Raw genomic sequence first — 18833 nt, 5'->3', positions numbered from 1 at the left:
GTCTTCTACCTTCCATCGAGCGCGTCTTCAGCCTTCCATTGGCAGCGGCCTCTTCCATCGAGCAGCGTCTTCAACCTTCCATCGAGCGGGTCATCTTCCATTGGCAGCGTCTTCAGCCTTCCATCGAGCAACGTCTTCAAATAGGTAAGCTTCTCTTTTCCCATTCCCTCTCAGTCTTGCTTTCATATGTTGAAGATGAAGAAGAACTTGCCCGGGCAGTCCGTCCGCTACGGACGCAGAGTTTCATTTTCGTCGCGCCCGCAAACTCCCTCCTCTCTCTCTTGTCCCGTGCGCTTCTCCCGGCCCTCTCCCTTCCTCGATCTCTCTCCCATCTCGCTTGTCCGACCCTTTGGCTTCCTCGATTTCTCTCCTTTCCTCTCCCTCCATCTCTCGATCTCCCTGATTTCCCTCCCTCTCCATTGACGTCTCTCCCAGTTCGCTCTCCTCGAAGCAACCATTGATCGATCTCCGTCCAATAGCTGACGTGAATAGAAGAAATTAGGGCACACGAAGTGAAAGGTACTCTCTCTTTCTCTCTCATTTCCTCTTTCAATGGCCAGAAATTGGGCAGCAACCATGGCAGTGGCAGCCATATCTGCCACTGTCCATGGCCTCCTACATGTTTGAAGAAATGCTTCAACCAAGAGATTCTTGTTGACGGCCTGTTTGGACAAGGGTGGCCAAGATGGATGGATTCCGATTGGGTAGTCCTGTTCCTTCCGTTTTGGGCAGCAGATGAAACAGAGTTTAAACCAACATCGGGTCCTTATATCACACCTCTTTGAGACCATGGGGTGTGAGTATGTATGTGAGTGAATTGTCTACTTGGCTCATCGTACCAAACTGAATCAGATCCCACTGAGTCTTTTTGAAGAGTTGCATAACCCGTCCAAGTCTTAAAACCATGGGCTGACCAGAGTCTTCAACTATCCCTTTTTTTTCTTTTTCTTAAAAAAAAAAAAGTCTTAAGTACTTGTATCACACGCACTCACGTCTTTGCACAGTATTGGAGTGGCATAAGAATCTTGTGTTGCAATTGTTTCTATCTGTAGCTGTAATTCTTCATTGGGTAGTTGATGGTTTCTGTCTAGGCTTTTGATGCTTGTTTTGACCTTTCCTTGCCCAAAATCATGATAGTTCAATTATCAGGTGGTCTAGGATTTATGGTACAAATGGACAGTCAAGATAACTTCATCATGCTTTTGTTAGCTGCCCATTTGTTTCTGACATTGTGGTCCACATGATAAGTAGCAAGCTTCTTTTTTGGGACATGGCATCTGCATTGCAGGAGCCACTGGATAGATGGCTTGGATCTTATATCCATATTTTATTTTGGCAAATGCAGTGTGCAGATGGGCTACGTACCTTAATCCAATCACCTTATGGAAAAAAGAAAGACCTCATTGTAAGTTAGCTAAAAGTATTAGAAATGGGATTTTTTGTCTGATTTGATAGTGGGGTTAACAAATACTGGGATGATTGAGGATGTTAAGATCAGTTAATGACGTGTCCCCACCCAGTCGCTAAATTCCTGCAAGTCTGATTCATTGCTTATGTGTACTAAGGGAGTTTCTCATATTTGGCTTCACATAACTCGATTAGTTTGATTTGGGGATAGAAAATTAGAAATGCTGATCATTTCTTTAGTTTGGTAAATATAAAAACAAATTGTGTTTGCTCCCTGAAGCTGAATGGTTTAATAGAAAGCAGTAAGAGCTTCAAGTAGTTACCAATAAGAGATTCTAGTAATTTTAACATGCACACAAGTTTTTAATTATCTTTTATTTGCTGAGTATCTGATTTTTTTCTTTGCTTGTTGAGACAAGGGAGCATGAATTGAATTTAAGAGAGGGTAATGACTGGGGAGTTCTCCACGAGGAAGAAGTTACAGAAGCAACTATAGTAGCCAGCACTCTCACCATGGGATGGAAAAACAAAGACACAAGGCCTTTAAAACAACGAATACTGATGGTGATTAACAGGCTTCCATTCTTTGTTGTTAGGAATGGTTACGATTCTTGGTCACTAGAGACCAGTTCTGGGGGTCTAGTAAATGCTCTTCTTGGTAAGTGGAAAACAAGCTCTTTATTCAACGGTTCTATTCAAATATTTTTCCTCCCAGATTTTCATGATTACCTTAACCTTATTGTTACTTCAAAACATTTCTCACTTCTTTTGTAAAAATGTAAAAATAGTTTGAGGATTTCATCCTGAATAAATTCAGGCTAAGTTTTGTCTCTGCCTAATCTACATAATACTATTCAAATTGAGATAGGTCGGTCAGCTGAAAGCTGAATAAAATGGCTATCAGGCGCAACATATTCAAAAATCAACAAATATACTGCTGCTTTTTTGTTTTGTATTTGTAGAAATTTTAGTGACAGGCCAATTGTAGCTTTCATAAATCTGGAAGTTTCCATCATTGGCATGGCAATTCACAGACTACAATTCTAAGAACTGTATTTTACTAATCATTGGAGAAAATGAAGAGCCTCATCTTAATTGCGAAAATTGTCTTCATTGATGATCAGTCTCGGTGAACAGCATGTTGGTTATTGTCATTTGGATTTTCCCACATTAAAGCTCAGTGTTGTTGGTGGGCGCCCATTTTCTTGTGGGGGAGATCAGTTATTTCGGAAAAGACTTCTTTCTGCAAGGTCAGTAGAAATAATAGATGATTGAGTCACATTTCAAAAATGTGGGTTTTAACGGATTACAGCCACGGGCAAGGGAAGATGCTTGGCATTCCAAGAAACTCATATTTGTCTTCCATTAAGGAATTTTGTTGCTTCTTGAAGCTTTCACAAGTCGACCATCTTCCTAGGTAATCTAAAATACCTCACTGTCATTCTAGTTTATAGATCTAATTTAGAAGTGAACTATTTGAAGACCATGTTGAATGCTTAGGCTACGTCTAGATCAACATCTCTATGAATGCTTTAAACCGTTATTCCAGTTTTCTGCTTCATCAAATATATTTATACAATAAAGGGAGCTGATCAAACTAGAAGGATGAAAAAACTGATTGTGCTGGCCTAGTCTACTGTCTTGTATGTTGTTTGTCAAACACCCTAAATAGCAAATGATCTTGGAGTAGTTTTTTTTTTAAAAATTATTATTATTATTATTATTATTATTTTAATGTCCTGTATGTTGTTTGTCAAAGGCATTGGAATAGGGAGCTGTAATTGTTTGTCAAATGCATTGGAATAGGGAGCGATCTTGTGTCACATATGGCTTATATACAAATGGACAATTTTGCACATTTGAGGCTCTTGCAGATTAATAGTGGCACCTCCAAGGTACTTTTAGATGTATGGTAACAAATGTAGGCTATGGTGTGTGTACACTTTTTCGTTGTTGCATGTGCGATGCTCGAAGGTTGAATGTTGCAAGCACACTTGCAGGCTTTTAAATTTTTATAAGCTGACACTGAACCAGACTGGGAAACCATCACTCACAGCAATGGGAGCTTAAATTTTTATAAGCTGATCTAAGAGTTCCATCTTGATCATTATGTTAAACTTCTTTCTTCAACAATTTTAGATGGATTTTTTTTTTTATTTTTTTATTTTTTTCCATCAGCTGCACATGGTATTCTTCCATCTGTGTTAACCAACTTTAGACAAATTTATTTGTTTTTTCTTAGAAGAGAATGCTGATGGAGATATTTAACTGTTACATATTCAGCACTACCGCCACTGCTGGAACGAGATTGCATTGCTTGATAATCAAAGAAATAAACTCAAGAAGCTAGTACTTACAAAGTATTAATAGATCAAACACTGTAGTTTGGCTTCAGAAAACAAGCTCAAAACGAGAGAAATCTGGCTCATTGATGAAAGTGGGGATTGTTGCTCTTCTATTCCAAATCCTTAACACATATTCCTTCTTTCTCATTTTCCTTGTTTTCATTGTTTGTTGCTTATATCAAGCCTTTGAGCCCCTCCTTGGAAACGGAACTATGTATCCCTTGACAAGGAGCAGTCTGGCCATGGAGGTCTTAATCTTTCAATATGATGCAGCCCTTATGCAAATCCACTTATGGAAATGCCATACCTAAAATTTTGAAACAAAAAATATCTCATGAGTTCCTTTCTAGTAACTACTGCAATTATCATTATCATCATCTAAGCCTTACCCCAAGTAATTGGGATCAGCTACGTGAGTCTTGTTCCACCATTCCATTCAAGGGCTAGTCCTTCAGTTAGACTGTAGATCATCAAGACTTTTCTTCCTACCTCCATGCACCTCCTTTTGAGCCTTCCTCTTGCCCTTTTAGAGCCTTCAACTTGTACCAACTCACCCATCCTAACCTGCGTGGTTCTTGGTCTCTGTTGTAATAAAGCTCATGTGCCGGCATGGCATGATAGATCCGAGATCCAAACAAATGTACAGCTCTGAAAATCTCGGCTGAAGTTCTCTAACACATCCACCTATTTCCAATCTTGGCACAGGCCCCAATATATTTTGCGACCTATGTATTGAGTGGACCAGATTTATTTTTTGGGAAAACATGTACAGGGTTGGACCAACCTAATGGATGGATTGGATTTTGCATCCATGTGCCATGTTGGCACATTTGTGGCATGTACATGAGCTTTATTGCACGTGCGTGTTTGCTTAGGAAAGCTCTGCAATTGTTAGTCTAATAATTTGGAAATAACCAAATCTTAATTCCCTCATCATTCATGACCTGAGCTCCAATTGACAGCAATTTTCCTTTCAAGTTCAACTGGAAAGCAACGTTGCTGCCATGTGACTGATGGCTACTTTCCAACTGTGAATGCTAGGAAACATCACAATTTTAGAAATTTACTTTACACATAAAAAGTACTGTTAATTGATATGCGAGACTGCATTGGTTTTCAGGGAAGAGAGAAAAGAGCATGCTATCTGATCTTGAAAAGCGTGTGCAGATAAGATAGCTGCTGCAGAGGAGTCGCTGAAAAAGAAGCAGGTCATTAGCTACCCTTATTTAATAGTTATTTTGATTTCATGAGATGAAATACCAAGTCCGTAGCCCATCAAATGGTTGTGGGATTGTGAAGCGAAAAGGCTGATATATCCCTATCTTTTGACAAATAGTAAAAATACATGCTTTGAATATCTGTGAAATCAAACACTTTAGCAACATATCTTTTAATTATCGAAAGATAATTTGCTTAAATATCTCTACTTTCTGGAGAAGGGTTAGCATCTTATAATTGATGATAGTTTGTCAGTTTGTAGTGTCCTTGAGAATTGACATGTATGCCCATCTCCCTCCCTCTCTCAAATTGCAGCTTATCCATTTCTCAGTTATTTCTTCCTTTTCTCAAATTGTGCTTGAATATTTCACAGGTTTGAGATGAAGCTGAAAAATACATATGATCAGCTACATTTCAGTAGGTTTGGATACTTAACCGCCATCAATCCTTTTTTTTTATTTTTTTATTTTATTTTAATAATGCCGGATGGATGTTTAAGTATTTATATATGTACATATATGTACATATAAGGTTGGATCTTTCAAGCTAGATAGTTGTAATCTTCCCGGCTTTTTGTTGTAGTTTAAGCTGCATCTGTTTCTGCCAAGTAGTTCCTTTTTTTTTTTTCCTTTTGGATCTTTCAAGTAATTTGAATAGGCATGATAAATAAATGCATTGTAAATCAAATAAAACAAGTATTCTAGGTTCCACCTGGTCATGATGTGCTGGCTGGGTGGGACCCAGACTTGGATGGAGGGTTGATATTAAGCATCCCGTCATTGAACTATGAACTTTTGCCAGCCCAAATAAGCAAGGAGAAGGCGATGATGATGGGACCCAAGTTGTGTGTATCCCCTGTTACATGATGCCCATGTAACCCAAAGCGCTATAGAACTGATTTTAAGTATCATCTGAACCAGTATGTATCGCCTGATGGAACTAGTTTCATCCATTGTATTGGCCTGATAGAGGGAGATATGACCCGATTTTAGTGGTGACAATTGATTTTTAAACCTTGTATAATTTTTTTTCTTAATTAGACCCAATATAAACGGTTAATGTGTTTGAAATCTATTGTCATCAGTGCTCACAACTAAGAAAGAAACTAAATAAATGAACATCTCATCTAATAGAAGTTGTGTGCTGTGTAATTGCATCTTTGTATCTATTTAAAAGCTACACTGTGTGAAAGTTTCTGGATTTTCTCTGTATTTCTTGAAGTTCAGCACAATAGATAACCTGATCTGATTGAACTCATTCTTGCATAAACATTCTCCCCATTACTTTGCTTTTGCTGTTTGTCATGACAGATGAAATATTTTGTGTTTAATTTGCTCAACTGTTCTGGATTTTGGGTGCATTGAGGACCGGTGTAGATGTGAATGTTTGAGCAATTGCATTGATGACATGTGCTGAAGGATGGACTTGCAACTTTACACGTTCCCTATGGATATGGATTTGCAATTATCTTGCTCACTTCATGGTTAATGACACTTCTCATCTTGTTGAGAAATGAAAAATATACAATGTTTGGACTTTTTTTTAAAAAAAAACTAATTTTGATATTGTACTGATTGGAGATCAATGCATGTCCTTTCTTACCTTGCCTTGGTTTGACATGTGCCCTGGCACGGATGAGTTGAATGGTAGCTAGCTATGTACTTTCTTTATTTCATTGGAAGAGGGTTGTAGTGGGCCCACTTCATGAGCTAAACCATGGGCAATATGAACATACCCGCTGCAATTGTGTTTCCCTAACTGTAGTTTAGGAAATTATCATTGACTTAGCAGGCCATTGTTTTGAAACACAATCTAAATACCAGAGTGTGATGGATGGATTGGGTCTTGCTCCAATGTGCCACATTGGTGTGTAGTACCCACCTGTTGGAAGCTGACTCCATTGAATGGGTGGTTATTATTTTCCAATAAAAGTGATCTTTTTTACAGGACGTGTGATTAAGGATGAGAACTACATGACAGACGGTCTAGATGGATGATCAGAAATGTGAACTATGTGGGCTAAATTCAGGTGCTGCCAGTTATGATAATGGGAGCCTTCATTCCTGGTCTCAGACGTAAATACCCGCTCCATGAATACATTTCCACCATTCTTCTAGTGGTGGGTTTGATCCTTTTCACCTTAGCAGATGCCCATACATCTCCGAATTTCAGTCTTCTTGGAGTTGTGATGGTGTCGGGTGCTTTGGTCGTGGATTCTTTTCTGGTTAATTTTCAGGAAGCCATATTTACAATGAATCCTGAAACCACACAGGTATTCTGCATTTCCTCCATTCATTTTCCCCTGTTTCAATGGTGCTTATTGGCATGTGTCATGTATCTGTTACTTCTCTCTGAGGGTATTTATTAAATCTCTTGGGCTGTAGTGTGCTTTATTTTTTTTCCCCACGACAGAACTGTTATTTCTTTCCTAACAGATGGAGATGCTCTTTTGCTCCACTGTGGTTGGGCTTCCTTTCTTGATTCCACCCATGCTTTTAATGGGAGAGCCGTTCACGGCCTGGAATTCCTACTCTCAGGTGAGATCCCCCTGCCTATGGATGGCGTATGCCTCAAAAATCTCCCCGACTGGATGATTCTAACCATGAAGTCTTCGAACTTCTTTTTTTATGAAAGATGGCTAAGATTTTGTTTAAAAAAGAGAGGATGCTATTAACCATCTATCTGTAGATCCCCAACTGAAGGGTTAGTATCTCCAAATGTGGGTGATTTTTAGGGACAACTCCCATACATGTATCTCTAGAACCTATTAAAGTAGACCATGCAAAAGAACAGACTTCCGAGATGCAAACTTTCTCTTTTTCAAGTTTTCTTTTGCAATTCATTAGAACCTCCAGTATCATTGTTGCAGTTTGATTTATGCCGCATTGAAGTGGTACCAGGAAGTAGATTGCCCTTGGTAAGAGTTCCATCATTAGAGGTAGCTGGAAGGAATGGGATTACAGTTTCAGAAAATTCTTCTTGCAGCTCTTGCTAGTAGTTTGGAATATAAGGACTCCCATTCAAGGTTATAAATATCAGGATCAGTCCACATCAGCCAGCCCCAAAAATGATACGCCATATGAATCAGACAGTATTGGTGCCCAAGGTATGAACCAGACCCAAAGTGACAAAATCAGTGAACCCTCAACTGGTACATAATGGTTTCTAATACTAAGAAAGTTTGTACCAAGTGATATTCTGCACTTCATAGTAATAACAACAAATTTCCAGCGTTTGAATCAAAACATGAGTTACAATGCCAGCCTATTTTACTTGGACATGGAAGCATTTGAATAGAAACATGAGTTACAATACCAGCCTACGTCACTTGAACATTGAACACCAAAATGGACCAAGCTTCCGACAAAGACACAAGGACTTCTGAACAACTCACATGTTTAAATAGTTAAGAGTGTGTATGTGACCAAGTTTTAGCGATATGAAGAAAGATGAGGAAATGATAATGTTTCTCCTCTTTTTCCTTGCTGAGGACAAGAAAAGTCATGAGGATTAAACGCAAGTATGACACTTATTTGCAAAGTTTTCAGGTAGTGTAGAACCAACTACTATTCCGTAATGAGGCTAGGATCCTAGAACCACAGTACAGTCCAATCAAAACAGAGGCAAAACCATAATCATTCTCTATGTATACTTCTAAATTGTAATTTGTAATTAGCAGACATCTTCATTTAGCAAGTTTTCACACTTTGAATCCGCAAAGAAATCACAGTATGTGCATTCACATTTGCAAATGCATTATTAGAACCCATACATGATCAAACAGTGAAGGATTTTTTAATGCTTTGGATGGATCAGCAAAGCCTGAAAAGTGTTTTGATTTGTATCAGTTTTAACTGTGTGTCCCAGGTCAAACTGCATTTCACAGAAAATGCTTTGAGGCTAATTGCAAGAAAAGCAATGGCCAAAAACCTTCACTTCATATCAAGGACTGTTCAAATGACAGATTTTGATTGAAATGCGATGTTACACTATTAGGCAGTGTTTATATGAACTTTTGAATTGAATTGCAATTAGTAGTCGAGTAGAGATTAAATGATCCAATTAGAATAGTCTTCCTCAGCATTCGTGATGAGGAAGTACACCCCCAATTGTAGTTACAAGCCTTTAATGTCCAATTGATAATAATGTAATTGTAATTGGATACTCCAGAAATTCAAATTGGTCATTTCTACTTAACTGAATTAATGGTCGTAATTCAATTCGATAGTGCATCATAACACAACCCACAACTATAATTTTGATTGGGTTTTCTTTCATGTGCTAATGGACTCCATTTTCTTCTTCTTTTTCTGCAGTTGTTGGGTGGTTGGCCTCACTTTCTGTTGCAGGCTACACGGCCCTAACTGCAAGAAAGATTGTAAAGACAGAAATGTTAGCTGCTGAGCCAATGACAAAACCTTCACCATTTTCAAGTGTGGAGGTGTGGACTTGGACAGCCATTTTCATTTTATCATTTGCTCTCGCATTCTTGTCCCCAACGGCACTTGGGATGACCGCAAGGACGCGGCGTCCTTTCTTGCTTGCTGCCACTGTCTTAGGATATATGGTCGGTTCTGGGTAATGCACTCCATCCATTTATCAAATAGGAGCAGACAACACCACAATTTGCATTTCGACAAAACCCATTTACATTCTTGGATTGGAAAATCAGTTATTAAAATGTTGGGTCCAGTCAAGTTGAGTTCTCATGTTTTTGAACTATGATTATGAAAACTAGGAAATGTTGGGTCCAGTCAACTTTTGAGAAGAAGGCAAGAAGTGACAACTTTGCTATTGCTTGTACCTTCTTCTCATGCACTATGCATTACCTAGGCCACTATGCATTACCTTCTTCTCATGCACTATGCATTACCTTCTTCTCATGCACTATGCATTACCTAGGCCACTATGCATTACCTTCTTCTCATGCCCTTTAGGTTGGCTTTTGTTTGATATTTTGTTTGATATTGTCACTTGGAAAAGAATTAGAAGAAATTTTCCTTTTTTGTGTTGAATTTATGGAACCTCTTCTTTAAAGTGAAAAGGTTCCCTTAAATGATAAACACCCTTCAATAATGAGGTTGATCTACATACATCTTTTCTTCAAAAATATTGAGCTGTTAATTTTTTTATTCTTCAGGCATTCGATCAAGCACTTTAGGTTGTTTTCTTTCAGTCAAGCTTTATGTAGAACCTTCTATTTTATTTTCTATACGTGAATATCATTTATTTAGGAGAGCAAGTATAGAACTTCTCAGTTATGCTAAAAGATAATCTAGTTGCCAGTCCTAGGCAGCCTGGGGTCCATCTGATGAACAGGTCAACAGTTCTTCACACATGTGCCCAGTTGGTGTGTGTGGGGCACTTGGCTTGGGTATTTGGAGATGCACACGAGGAGAATTCCAAGATTTGTGTCTGTTAAAAAAAGATGGTGTCTTCTAAGATTGGAAGAATCCTAGACATCTAATCTGAAAAACTTTTTACAGGTTGGTAGGTATGAAAACCCAGAGGAGTGTCCGTTCTTCCCTGATGATTTACCGTCTCCATTGGCTCCTCCTCTCGACCACGCACAAGTAAATTTCCACTGCATTCAGCTAAAACTTTCCTCACGCCCCCCCTATCCGAATCTCATTTGGTGCGAGTCCATCATAGGTGTTGTATCCTAAAGCTGCATCTATCAACATAAATAAGACCATATGGAATATGTACATCAATGAGCTGCTGCCGCTATTCACGGCCGAGGGTGATGATGGCAACTATGCGTCAACGGCAACATGTGATCTCGCATGTCTGCAGGTAAGGATTGGTTGAATTCATCTTATGGGCAGTGCTGATTATATGTGCTAGTTACACAAATGAGATGATTTTGGTATTCGCAGACTATCTCTAGAAGGATTCGTTATGGAATGTATGTTGCCAAAATCAAATTCAGAGATTGCCCACAGGAGTATGGGCCTGCTGTCCGTGCTCAGGTCTGCACTTCTTTTCTATTTTGTGTTTTTTGAAGTGAAATGAATAGTTTGAAATTCAGGCTCGACTCCTATATTAGCTTTTCACCATTTGGAAAATGGGGGTTGCTCTTTAAATGTGCACATGCAGAGCTGTGCGGCAGTCCAGACTGTCCAAGATGCTGACCCAACTGTACATAGAGCATAATCGAAAATTTGCGCTGAGAAAATATTAACCATCTGACTTTTCCCTTCCAATTTGGATCACTCACGATTGTTTTTGAATGATCCATTTGTTACCCACTAATTGTATGGTTAGGATTGCTTGATCAGTGTGAATTTTAGATGTATGCTTCATCCATTGGATTAGGTATATGCTCCATCCACAATGGGACTTCAGAATTTGGATGGTCTGGATAGCTGCACCTAAGCACCACTTGTGAGAATGATGAGTTGTCACCATTTTTAAATGGTGCAAAATAAAATGCCATCTGACCCTTGGAAGATGGTATGGATGTTGATAAACAACTGGTTAGATGGTTTTTATTTCTACATTAAGCAGTCTTCTATGTGTTGGTTCTTTTTTATGTGGAATGATTGGGAAGTATGGTGCAAATGAATTGTATAGGACACCTTGAGAATCCGATCATTGGTCTGAACTGTCCATCTGGTAACTCTAACCATCCAATGGTTGGCCATTTTGCCATCTCTTTTCAAGTAATGAATTTGTTTTTAAGAACATCACATCAAACTGTTTAACGGGGCTCACCGGATGGATGGTCCAGGTTGATGATTGGACGTTTTTTTTTAAATTTTTTTCAATGATATTTTTTGGCCTGTTGGTTGGATGGTTAGGATTATCCAGTCAGTGTATTTTGGCAATGAATATGCAAAGATTGGGATAGTGAATCAATGGTCCATAAAGTTGATTGAACTGTCAATGAATCTCGTACAACTGGTGTGCCCCACATAACAATTCACATGAACTGCACTGGTTCATTGGCATTCCAACTTCTCTGCAATAAAGCAATTTTATGTTTGGAGCCCATCATGAACGTCCACCTCTTTTGCTTTCTTATTTATTTCAGAACAGGGATGCTCTGATGAAAATGTTGACATTTGAGGTGGAAGAAATGGTGAAGAGAAGGGTGGAGAAGAAGGTGGAAGGTGTTTGGGCAGGAAGTGAGCCTCGATGACAAAGCCTATAAGGCCAAGTGCTTTTGAATCTGCGGAAAATGCGCACCTTAGCAGAGAGTTGGAAGTAGGTAAATTCAGTGCTACTTGGATGAAAATAGGGCAATTTTGTTAAAATTCTCTCTTGTTTTTTTTTTTTTTTTTTTTTTTTTTTTTTTTTTTTTTGTTTAAGCATATATCCAATCCAAATATTTGGAATTTGGATGGTATATTTGATTTTGATTTCTTCCTTTTCTATTGTGTAGACTTACCTTCTCAAATAGGTTGGTTTGTTCAGAGCTTTGGAGAAACGGGTATACCTAGTTTTGGATGTGCGTTGATTAATACACATCCATAACTAGATATACCAATTTCTCTAAAGCCCTAAAGAACCAACTTATTTGAGAAGGAAAACTCTACACAATAGAAAAGCAAGAAATCAAAATATATCATCCAAATTCTTAATTTTTATTATATTATTATCATTTTTTAATTAATGAGAATCGCCGACGGTTTTTATTAGCTGCCGAAAACTCCCAACGGTTTTAATCTTGTAGTCTTTACCGACGGACCTTGCGACGGCTAAAAGCCGTCGGCGTTGTCCTTTTTGTCTCCTTTTCTGATAACAACTAGTCTTATAAGCTCTTTTTATTCCAACTCCTGTTTTAAATAAGCTTGTTGGGTAAATCACTTTTTCAAAGCTATAAAAAACTCTTGAAATAAGCAAGTTTTGTAGAATGTTCAAATATGAGTTTTTTTTTTGGTGATAGTTGATGTCATTTTTAAAAAATACGACTACTCCATTATAAGAGCAATTCAGATGGTTGCTTTAGTGGATCTCACTATAGACGGAACATGCCCCAAATATCTACACCTTTGATGTTCGCAATCTATCATGTGGGTCCCACCTTTGTTGTGGACCATCTATCATATGGGGCCCACTTGATGTGTTTAATCCATCATGTAGGGCCACATTTTTCTATGGGCCATCCATCATGTGGGACCCACCTTTGATGTATGACATCCATCATTTAGGTCCCACCTTTATTATGAATTTCCCATCACGTGGGGTGTCACACTCCAAACTCAGAAACCGGGCTCACAGAATTCTCGATCACCGAATCCAGCACTGACAGCCTCTGTAGTACCTCATTCTCGGCTCCCGCCACCCATATGCTAGATTCCGATCCTGGGATCCTACAAGGAGGATTTTCAGTATGATTTTTTATTTTATTTTTTTGTAAAGAAGCATAACTACAAGTATACCCAAATCACAAAAAAATAATCGTTATTACATATCCACTAATATAAACATTAGATTACAGAGCTGAAAGGGAAATACATAAATAACAAAATCTCCAAAAAAGTCGCCACACGCTCCTGCCTCAGCACAGCTACGTCCTCGCGTCACATGCACGCATGGTCGTGCATAAGCCTACTACGAAGCTTAGAGGGTGGTGTATGTGCATGCGATGCATGTGTTAATCATACAAATATCAGAGTAAGCAGAAATACTGGTCAAGTCCATGAATGCTGTTAGTTATATCAAGGCTATGTGATGCAAGGCCTACGTGGCTAATGTCATATGCAAGATGCAACGCAAACATGTCAATCCTCATCAAGATCCACATATCAGTACAGTTTCATCTCTGAAATATCACCGGGGTCTAGTACACTTTACACCAGATTGCCACCCCAACTGGATGCGCAACCATGCAAGTGGAAAAGACCTCACTATCCGCTTGGCTGGTAGTTTTCCAATATTTACCTGGCTCATCGATAGCTGACCCACTTACGAGCTGGTCAAACTCAGCCTAACTTTGCCCCTACCCTCAGGTGGATAAGGCCACATCCTCTTCCGACCGACCACGATCAGTGGAAAACGCTGCCTACTAGTATTCGACACTCGGGCGCTCATGTTATCCACTCGGTCTCGATGTTGGAGCATCCTTCTAGTACCATAAGGGTTCTGGGACTTTCATCCAAGGACATCCTAAGTGCCCACAATGCTAGAACCAAATATTTTCGGTATCTGATCTTGTCATCCACGATATGCCTATGGAGGCCACGACCTTAGTGTCGTTAGGGTATACAATGATCATGTCACACAAAAGGCGATATGTTTGAGTCATACCATCCAGTCATGTATTAAACCTGCACGTACCACGCTCATGTGAGACAACTATCTCATAAGGAGTCCAATAAACATCTCAGCCTAATGGCATATACTATGATTAATCATTCCTCACATGCATACAAATGATGCGTATGGGCATGTATCATGATGTTATATTAAGCATGTTCTTAGTGTGTCCTACTAGACTAAGTACACTAGCATGATTATTAGATATAAACAATAATCGGCCTAAATACATGATAGGGTCCACAGAAGGATGGCGGATCTAGTCCAAATATCAAGATAGGCTTTAAACAGTGGATATACTAAACCTGATACCACATATTCTTCCATCTATAGCAAGGGGTGATGATGTACTCTCCTACAAGGTATGGTGGAAGGCATTACCAATAATGGGGGCCTAATGGTTTGGGGTAACCCAATAGGGAAAATGGGTAACACTATCATCAATGGGGGCCCAACAGTTTGGGATAGCCCAATAAGGTAAGGGTGGAAATGGGCTTATCAATGGGCCTTAGGGAGGTTTACAACGTGGACATTTAATCACCATTGCCTCCTGGTGTACGGTCTACTTGTGTTTAAAAATCTGAACCTCAATGGGGCCCACGGCCCCTATGAAATTGCGGTGATGACCACTTTAGTAGAAGTAGGAATAGGTCAAAAATCCCATTATCAGAATCCAGATTTAACAAACAACTATCAAGATGACCTCAATTTAACTCTAATGGCTTCAAAGCCAAGTAGAGGATCTAATAATAAGACTATTCAGATTTAAACAGTATGTAATCTTAGTCTATGATGAATGAACGATGCAACTGTGTGTGTAGGATGTGATTCTTATCAATTCTAAATAATCATGTTAGCATGTTTTATGAGACCATTTAAAGTAAACACAAATAGTAAGACTAAAATATCAATCCCAAGCATAGTCATTTATAGTGGTTCGGCTACATGCATACTCTACTTCCGGATGACGCACTCAACCCATTGAGTATACCAGATCTCACTAAAGGAGGTTTTAAATCAGGTTCACCTATAATCTTCACAACCTACATAAGGTCGACTCTAGGACGTACATAAGGAACCTAGGCATGTCTCCATGAGACATAAGTTTATGCCCCACATAGGAGCAAGGGTCAATACACAACACCCGGGTTTTATGCTCTACACACCAGCAAAGGATCCACACAAGGAACCTAGGGTTTTAGGCCACACATGCCAAGATCCACACAAGGACCCTAGAGTTTATGCTCGACACAAGAGCAAAGGTCAACACACAACGCCTAAGTTTTATGCCCTACACAAGAGCAAAGGATACACATAAGGAACCTAACTTTTAGGCCACACAGGCTAAAGACCTACATTAAGGACCTAAGTTTATGCTCTAAAAGAGCAAAGGTCAACACACAACACCCACATGTACTCTCCCGTCAGAAGCCTCCTATGAGGTCTTAAAAGGGGTGAGAATCACTTGTGACCAAATCTTACACAAATGAATGATCAGCAGAGTCTCTAGACTCTAGTGACTTACAGATAAGTCGATGAGCCCCATTAAGCGCATTGATGAAGATCTCCTCCTTTGATGACGAATAATCTTCAGCTCCCTTGAACCGTAACACTGATGATGCTTTGATGTATGGCGACGAGTTGGGTCAAGGTTATGTTGGTAATTACTCTATTAAATGATAATCATTGAAGAGAGTAATTCCCAGATCTTAGGTATTTAAGGGATCTTAACTCAATGATTTGTCATTAAGGTGGTAGTTAAAAGATCCTTGAATGCGGAAGTTCATTCACAAATCCACTTTATTGAATATCAATGAAGAGGGTGGATTGAGGAATGAACTCTCATGAGAAAAAAGGCTTAGGTTAGATGATATGTAGTTACTCTCTCAAAGCTCTCTCTTTTTCTCAATACAGCAACTAAGAACAAGCTTTCCTTAAACAGACAAAAAGTTCTAATGGTTATAAAGATGTCAGATTTTGATTAAGTTCGATATCATCGGGCCTGCTTCGATATCATTGAACGTATACGTTCGATGCTACCGAAGCATGGTTCTATGATACAAACTCCACTGAAATATACTTGAAACTTTCTACTAGAGGATTGATGTCATCGAACGTGCGTCTATGTCATCGGAGTTTGACTTCTGATTGCATCGACAATATGTTCGATACATAGATCATTTCCACATGATTTTCAAAAGAGATTGCTGGACAATGTTTGATCCATTTCGATGATATCGAGCATACATCGATTTCATCAATATTTAAAATATGATCATATTGAGACATCATCGATTCCTCAGTCATTTCCATAGGATTTTCCTATTGAGCTCGCTGGACTAGTTTGGTTCAAATTCGATAACATTGGAGGACCCTCGATATCATCGGAATTTGATTTCCGATGGAATCGAGGCTTGCTTCGAGTTATTGATAAATATGAGATTTACCTCATCAGCACGCTGGACACAAACTAGCCCAAATTCGATTATATCGAGCTATCTCGATGTTATCAGTATTTGAATTTCGATGATATCGATGAGTCCATCGATTTATTAAGAATGTTGTCTAGGATCAAGTTAGTTGCTGGACACAAGATGTCCTCAATTCGATGATATCGAGAACTTTTCGAGGATATCGATAATAGGTGTTCGATCACATTGATGTGATATTGATATATCGAGAAAGGTTAAAAACTTAGACATTTTCTTATTTTGCAAGATAAGTCTTCATACTCAAGCACATATGTTGTTTTACTCATTTTAAGGTTTTTATATACTTGGGTGTTTTTGGGACATGGGATGTGAGGCTTAATTTACCTTTAACGAGTTCGTAGCACACATCTGGTTGAGGCAGACGCTTGAATGATCTTCCTGTGGGGGCTCACTTGACTTGCTGACTCAACACTCACGCTAATTGACAAACCAGGGCACTTTCACCCTATATATACTATTTAGGGAAAGGGATGGGCAGCGTATAAGTAACATATACATCATGATGGGCCTCATAAGGCTGGTTGGGCATAGGATCCATAAATCAGGGTAGACCTCTCAAGGCAATGGGGCCCATGGTCCTAAAATAAATGGATAGCGTGTGTATCACATACATCATGGTGTAGAGGGGGCCCCACAAGGCACTAATGGGCCCCACACATGCCGGACAACATGGATAAAATACATATAGCATGGTGGGCCGATTGCTGGACATCCAGCCCACCAGCCTGGGGGCCTGCTGGACGTCCAGCGAATGGAGGGCCTGGAACACATACATGAGGTGGGCCTACACATTTCAGATGGGCCCTACCAGATGAACAGTGGGTGAACACAATCATCTGCATCATGATAGACACCAAGGTCTCTCCACTAAATATTTTTACAAGTTACGTAACACCTACTTACAAAACATGCTAGGTGGTCCTCATTACATAAAAGGTAAGGCCCATACAAGATAGCCACTTAAGGTTTTTAGCCCAACAACACCTGAGAATTATTTTTCAGAGTTCAGATGCTATATTAAATGCTTTGGAAAGGTGGTGGACCATACTGATGTGGCCCCACATAAATTTTACGTCAAACAGTTTTTGTGCAATGTTGGTTTTTGGCCATCTTCAATTCAGACTTATGATCATGTGGGACCCACATATGGTGAAAAGAAGGGATCCATCTGGTAGCTCTATGTATGGGATTTAAAAGGTATAAGGCAAGCCTCATTGGTTAGGTGTATACAATTTACAGTGATGTCCCAAATATGGGTACTTGGAGGAAATGTGCAGGAAACATAGTGTAGAATTAATTTTGGCCCGATTTTGAGTATGTCCCATGATCACAAGGGACCACCTTTCAGTGTGCCGTCTAGTGCCCTTGGTAGTACTATATATGTACTTTAAAAAGTATAAGTTGGGACCAACTGGTTGTGCATATATAATATTTGGTATAGGGCTAAACATAGGTACTTTAATTTTCTGCACAACCATGCCTGGCCACAATTTGGGGTCCACTCCCTGATCATGTAGGGTCTGATTTAGCCCGAGTAAAATATTATTTATCTATGCATTGGTATAGGTTAAAGATTTTAAGTGGTGGCCTACTCATATCTCCAGCGTGTGGTCCACTGTAGAGGCCCAAAGTTGGTACAAAACACAAATAATTAAACGGTTTTTAGCAATGGGGTCTATCACAACTGAGGGCCCAATTTCCAAACACTTGGGGATCGTTCGTAACAAAAATGTGAGACAGCCTAGCTCACTTATAGAAGAATTAAACATCCCTCATAGTGGTACCCTTAACTACAGTGAGGGCCCCACACAAGGTGTTGAAGAGGCCTACATGCAATGCAGTTAGGTACTTAGAAATATTCTAGCAAACAGAAAATGCAAAAGAAAGGAAATAGATAGAGAGAAAGGCGCATGGTGGAAGGGAGCTCCACCACTATGAGCTCCCTTTGAGCTATAATACATACATCAAGATGGATTCCAAAACATGTGGGGCCTTACAAAAGGAAATCAAGGTGGGGATTATCCCCACCACAAACTCAAGGTCTAGATGACCTCTTGCAAGATGGATATCAAATAAAACATCATGGTGGGGTCCATGGAGAATGACC

General features: G+C 39.3%; 2 protein-coding genes and 1 pseudogene across 6 annotated transcripts; all 3 read left to right on the top strand.

The window, feature by feature from the left end:
• Positions 1 to 246: 246 nt before the first annotated feature.
• Positions 247 to 5304, top strand: LOC131254805 (alpha,alpha-trehalose-phosphate synthase [UDP-forming] 1-like). Of its 5 annotated transcripts, XR_009175886.1 has the most exons (5): positions 247 to 519; positions 1827 to 2065; positions 2532 to 2657; positions 3179 to 3302; positions 4873 to 5304. XR_009175886.1 is itself a non-coding variant. In XM_058255526.1 (4 exons), the coding sequence occupies exons 2-4, from the start codon at positions 1383 to 1385 to the stop codon at positions 4926 to 4928; spliced, it is 318 nt and encodes a 105-aa protein (XP_058111509.1). In that variant the 5' UTR covers positions 247 to 519; positions 1346 to 1382; the 3' UTR covers positions 4929 to 5304. The 5 variants fall into 5 exon arrangements, 2 of the variants coding, with proteins under 2 accessions (XP_058111509.1, XP_058111510.1); XR_009175888.1 differs by lacking the exon at positions 2532 to 2657; XR_009175887.1 differs by lacking the exon at positions 3179 to 3302.
• Positions 5305 to 7017: 1713 nt separating this feature from the next.
• Positions 7018 to 7965, top strand: LOC131254929 (UDP-galactose/UDP-glucose transporter 4-like). Its single transcript, XM_058255632.1, has 3 exons — positions 7018 to 7242; positions 7406 to 7507; positions 7840 to 7965. The coding sequence occupies exons 1-3, from the start codon at positions 7018 to 7020 to the stop codon at positions 7963 to 7965; spliced, it is 453 nt and encodes a 150-aa protein (XP_058111615.1).
• Positions 7966 to 9274: 1309 nt separating this feature from the next.
• On the top strand, positions 9275 to 12142 carry LOC131254928 (chorismate mutase 2-like; annotated as a pseudogene).
• Positions 12143 to 18833: the final 6691 nt, after the last annotated feature.

Source organism: Magnolia sinica, chromosome 9, assembly GCF_029962835.1.
Source record: "Magnolia sinica isolate HGM2019 chromosome 9, MsV1, whole genome shotgun sequence".
Classification (NCBI taxonomy): Eukaryota; Viridiplantae; Streptophyta; class Magnoliopsida; order Magnoliales; family Magnoliaceae; genus Magnolia; species Magnolia sinica.
Note: the sequence above shows the minus strand (reverse complement) of the source record. Positions and strands in the feature narration are given on the sequence as shown.

What these genes read in the sequence shown, in the direction of transcription:
- LOC131254805 (XM_058255526.1), top strand. Translation starts at nt 1,383, where the DNA reads ATGGAAAAAAGAAAGACCTCATT. An exon ending in GAAAAAAGAAAGACCTCATT is followed by an intron (nt 1,406 to 1,826) that starts GTAAGTTAGCTA and finishes TGTTGAGACAAG; the next exon opens with GGAGCATGAATTGAATTTAA. An exon ending in TCTAGTAAATGCTCTTCTTG is followed by an intron (nt 2,066 to 4,872) that starts GTAAGTGGAAAA and finishes ATTGGTTTTCAG; the next exon opens with GGAAGAGAGAAAAGAGCATG.
- LOC131254929 (XM_058255632.1), top strand. Translation starts at nt 7,018, where the DNA reads ATGGGAGCCTTCATTCCTGGTCTCAGACGTAAATACCCGCTCCATGAA. An exon ending in TGAATCCTGAAACCACACAG is followed by an intron (nt 7,243 to 7,405) that starts GTATTCTGCATT and finishes CTTTCCTAACAG; the next exon opens with ATGGAGATGCTCTTTTGCTC. An exon ending in CCTGGAATTCCTACTCTCAG is followed by an intron (nt 7,508 to 7,839) that starts GTGAGATCCCCC and finishes TCATTGTTGCAG; the next exon opens with TTTGATTTATGCCGCATTGA.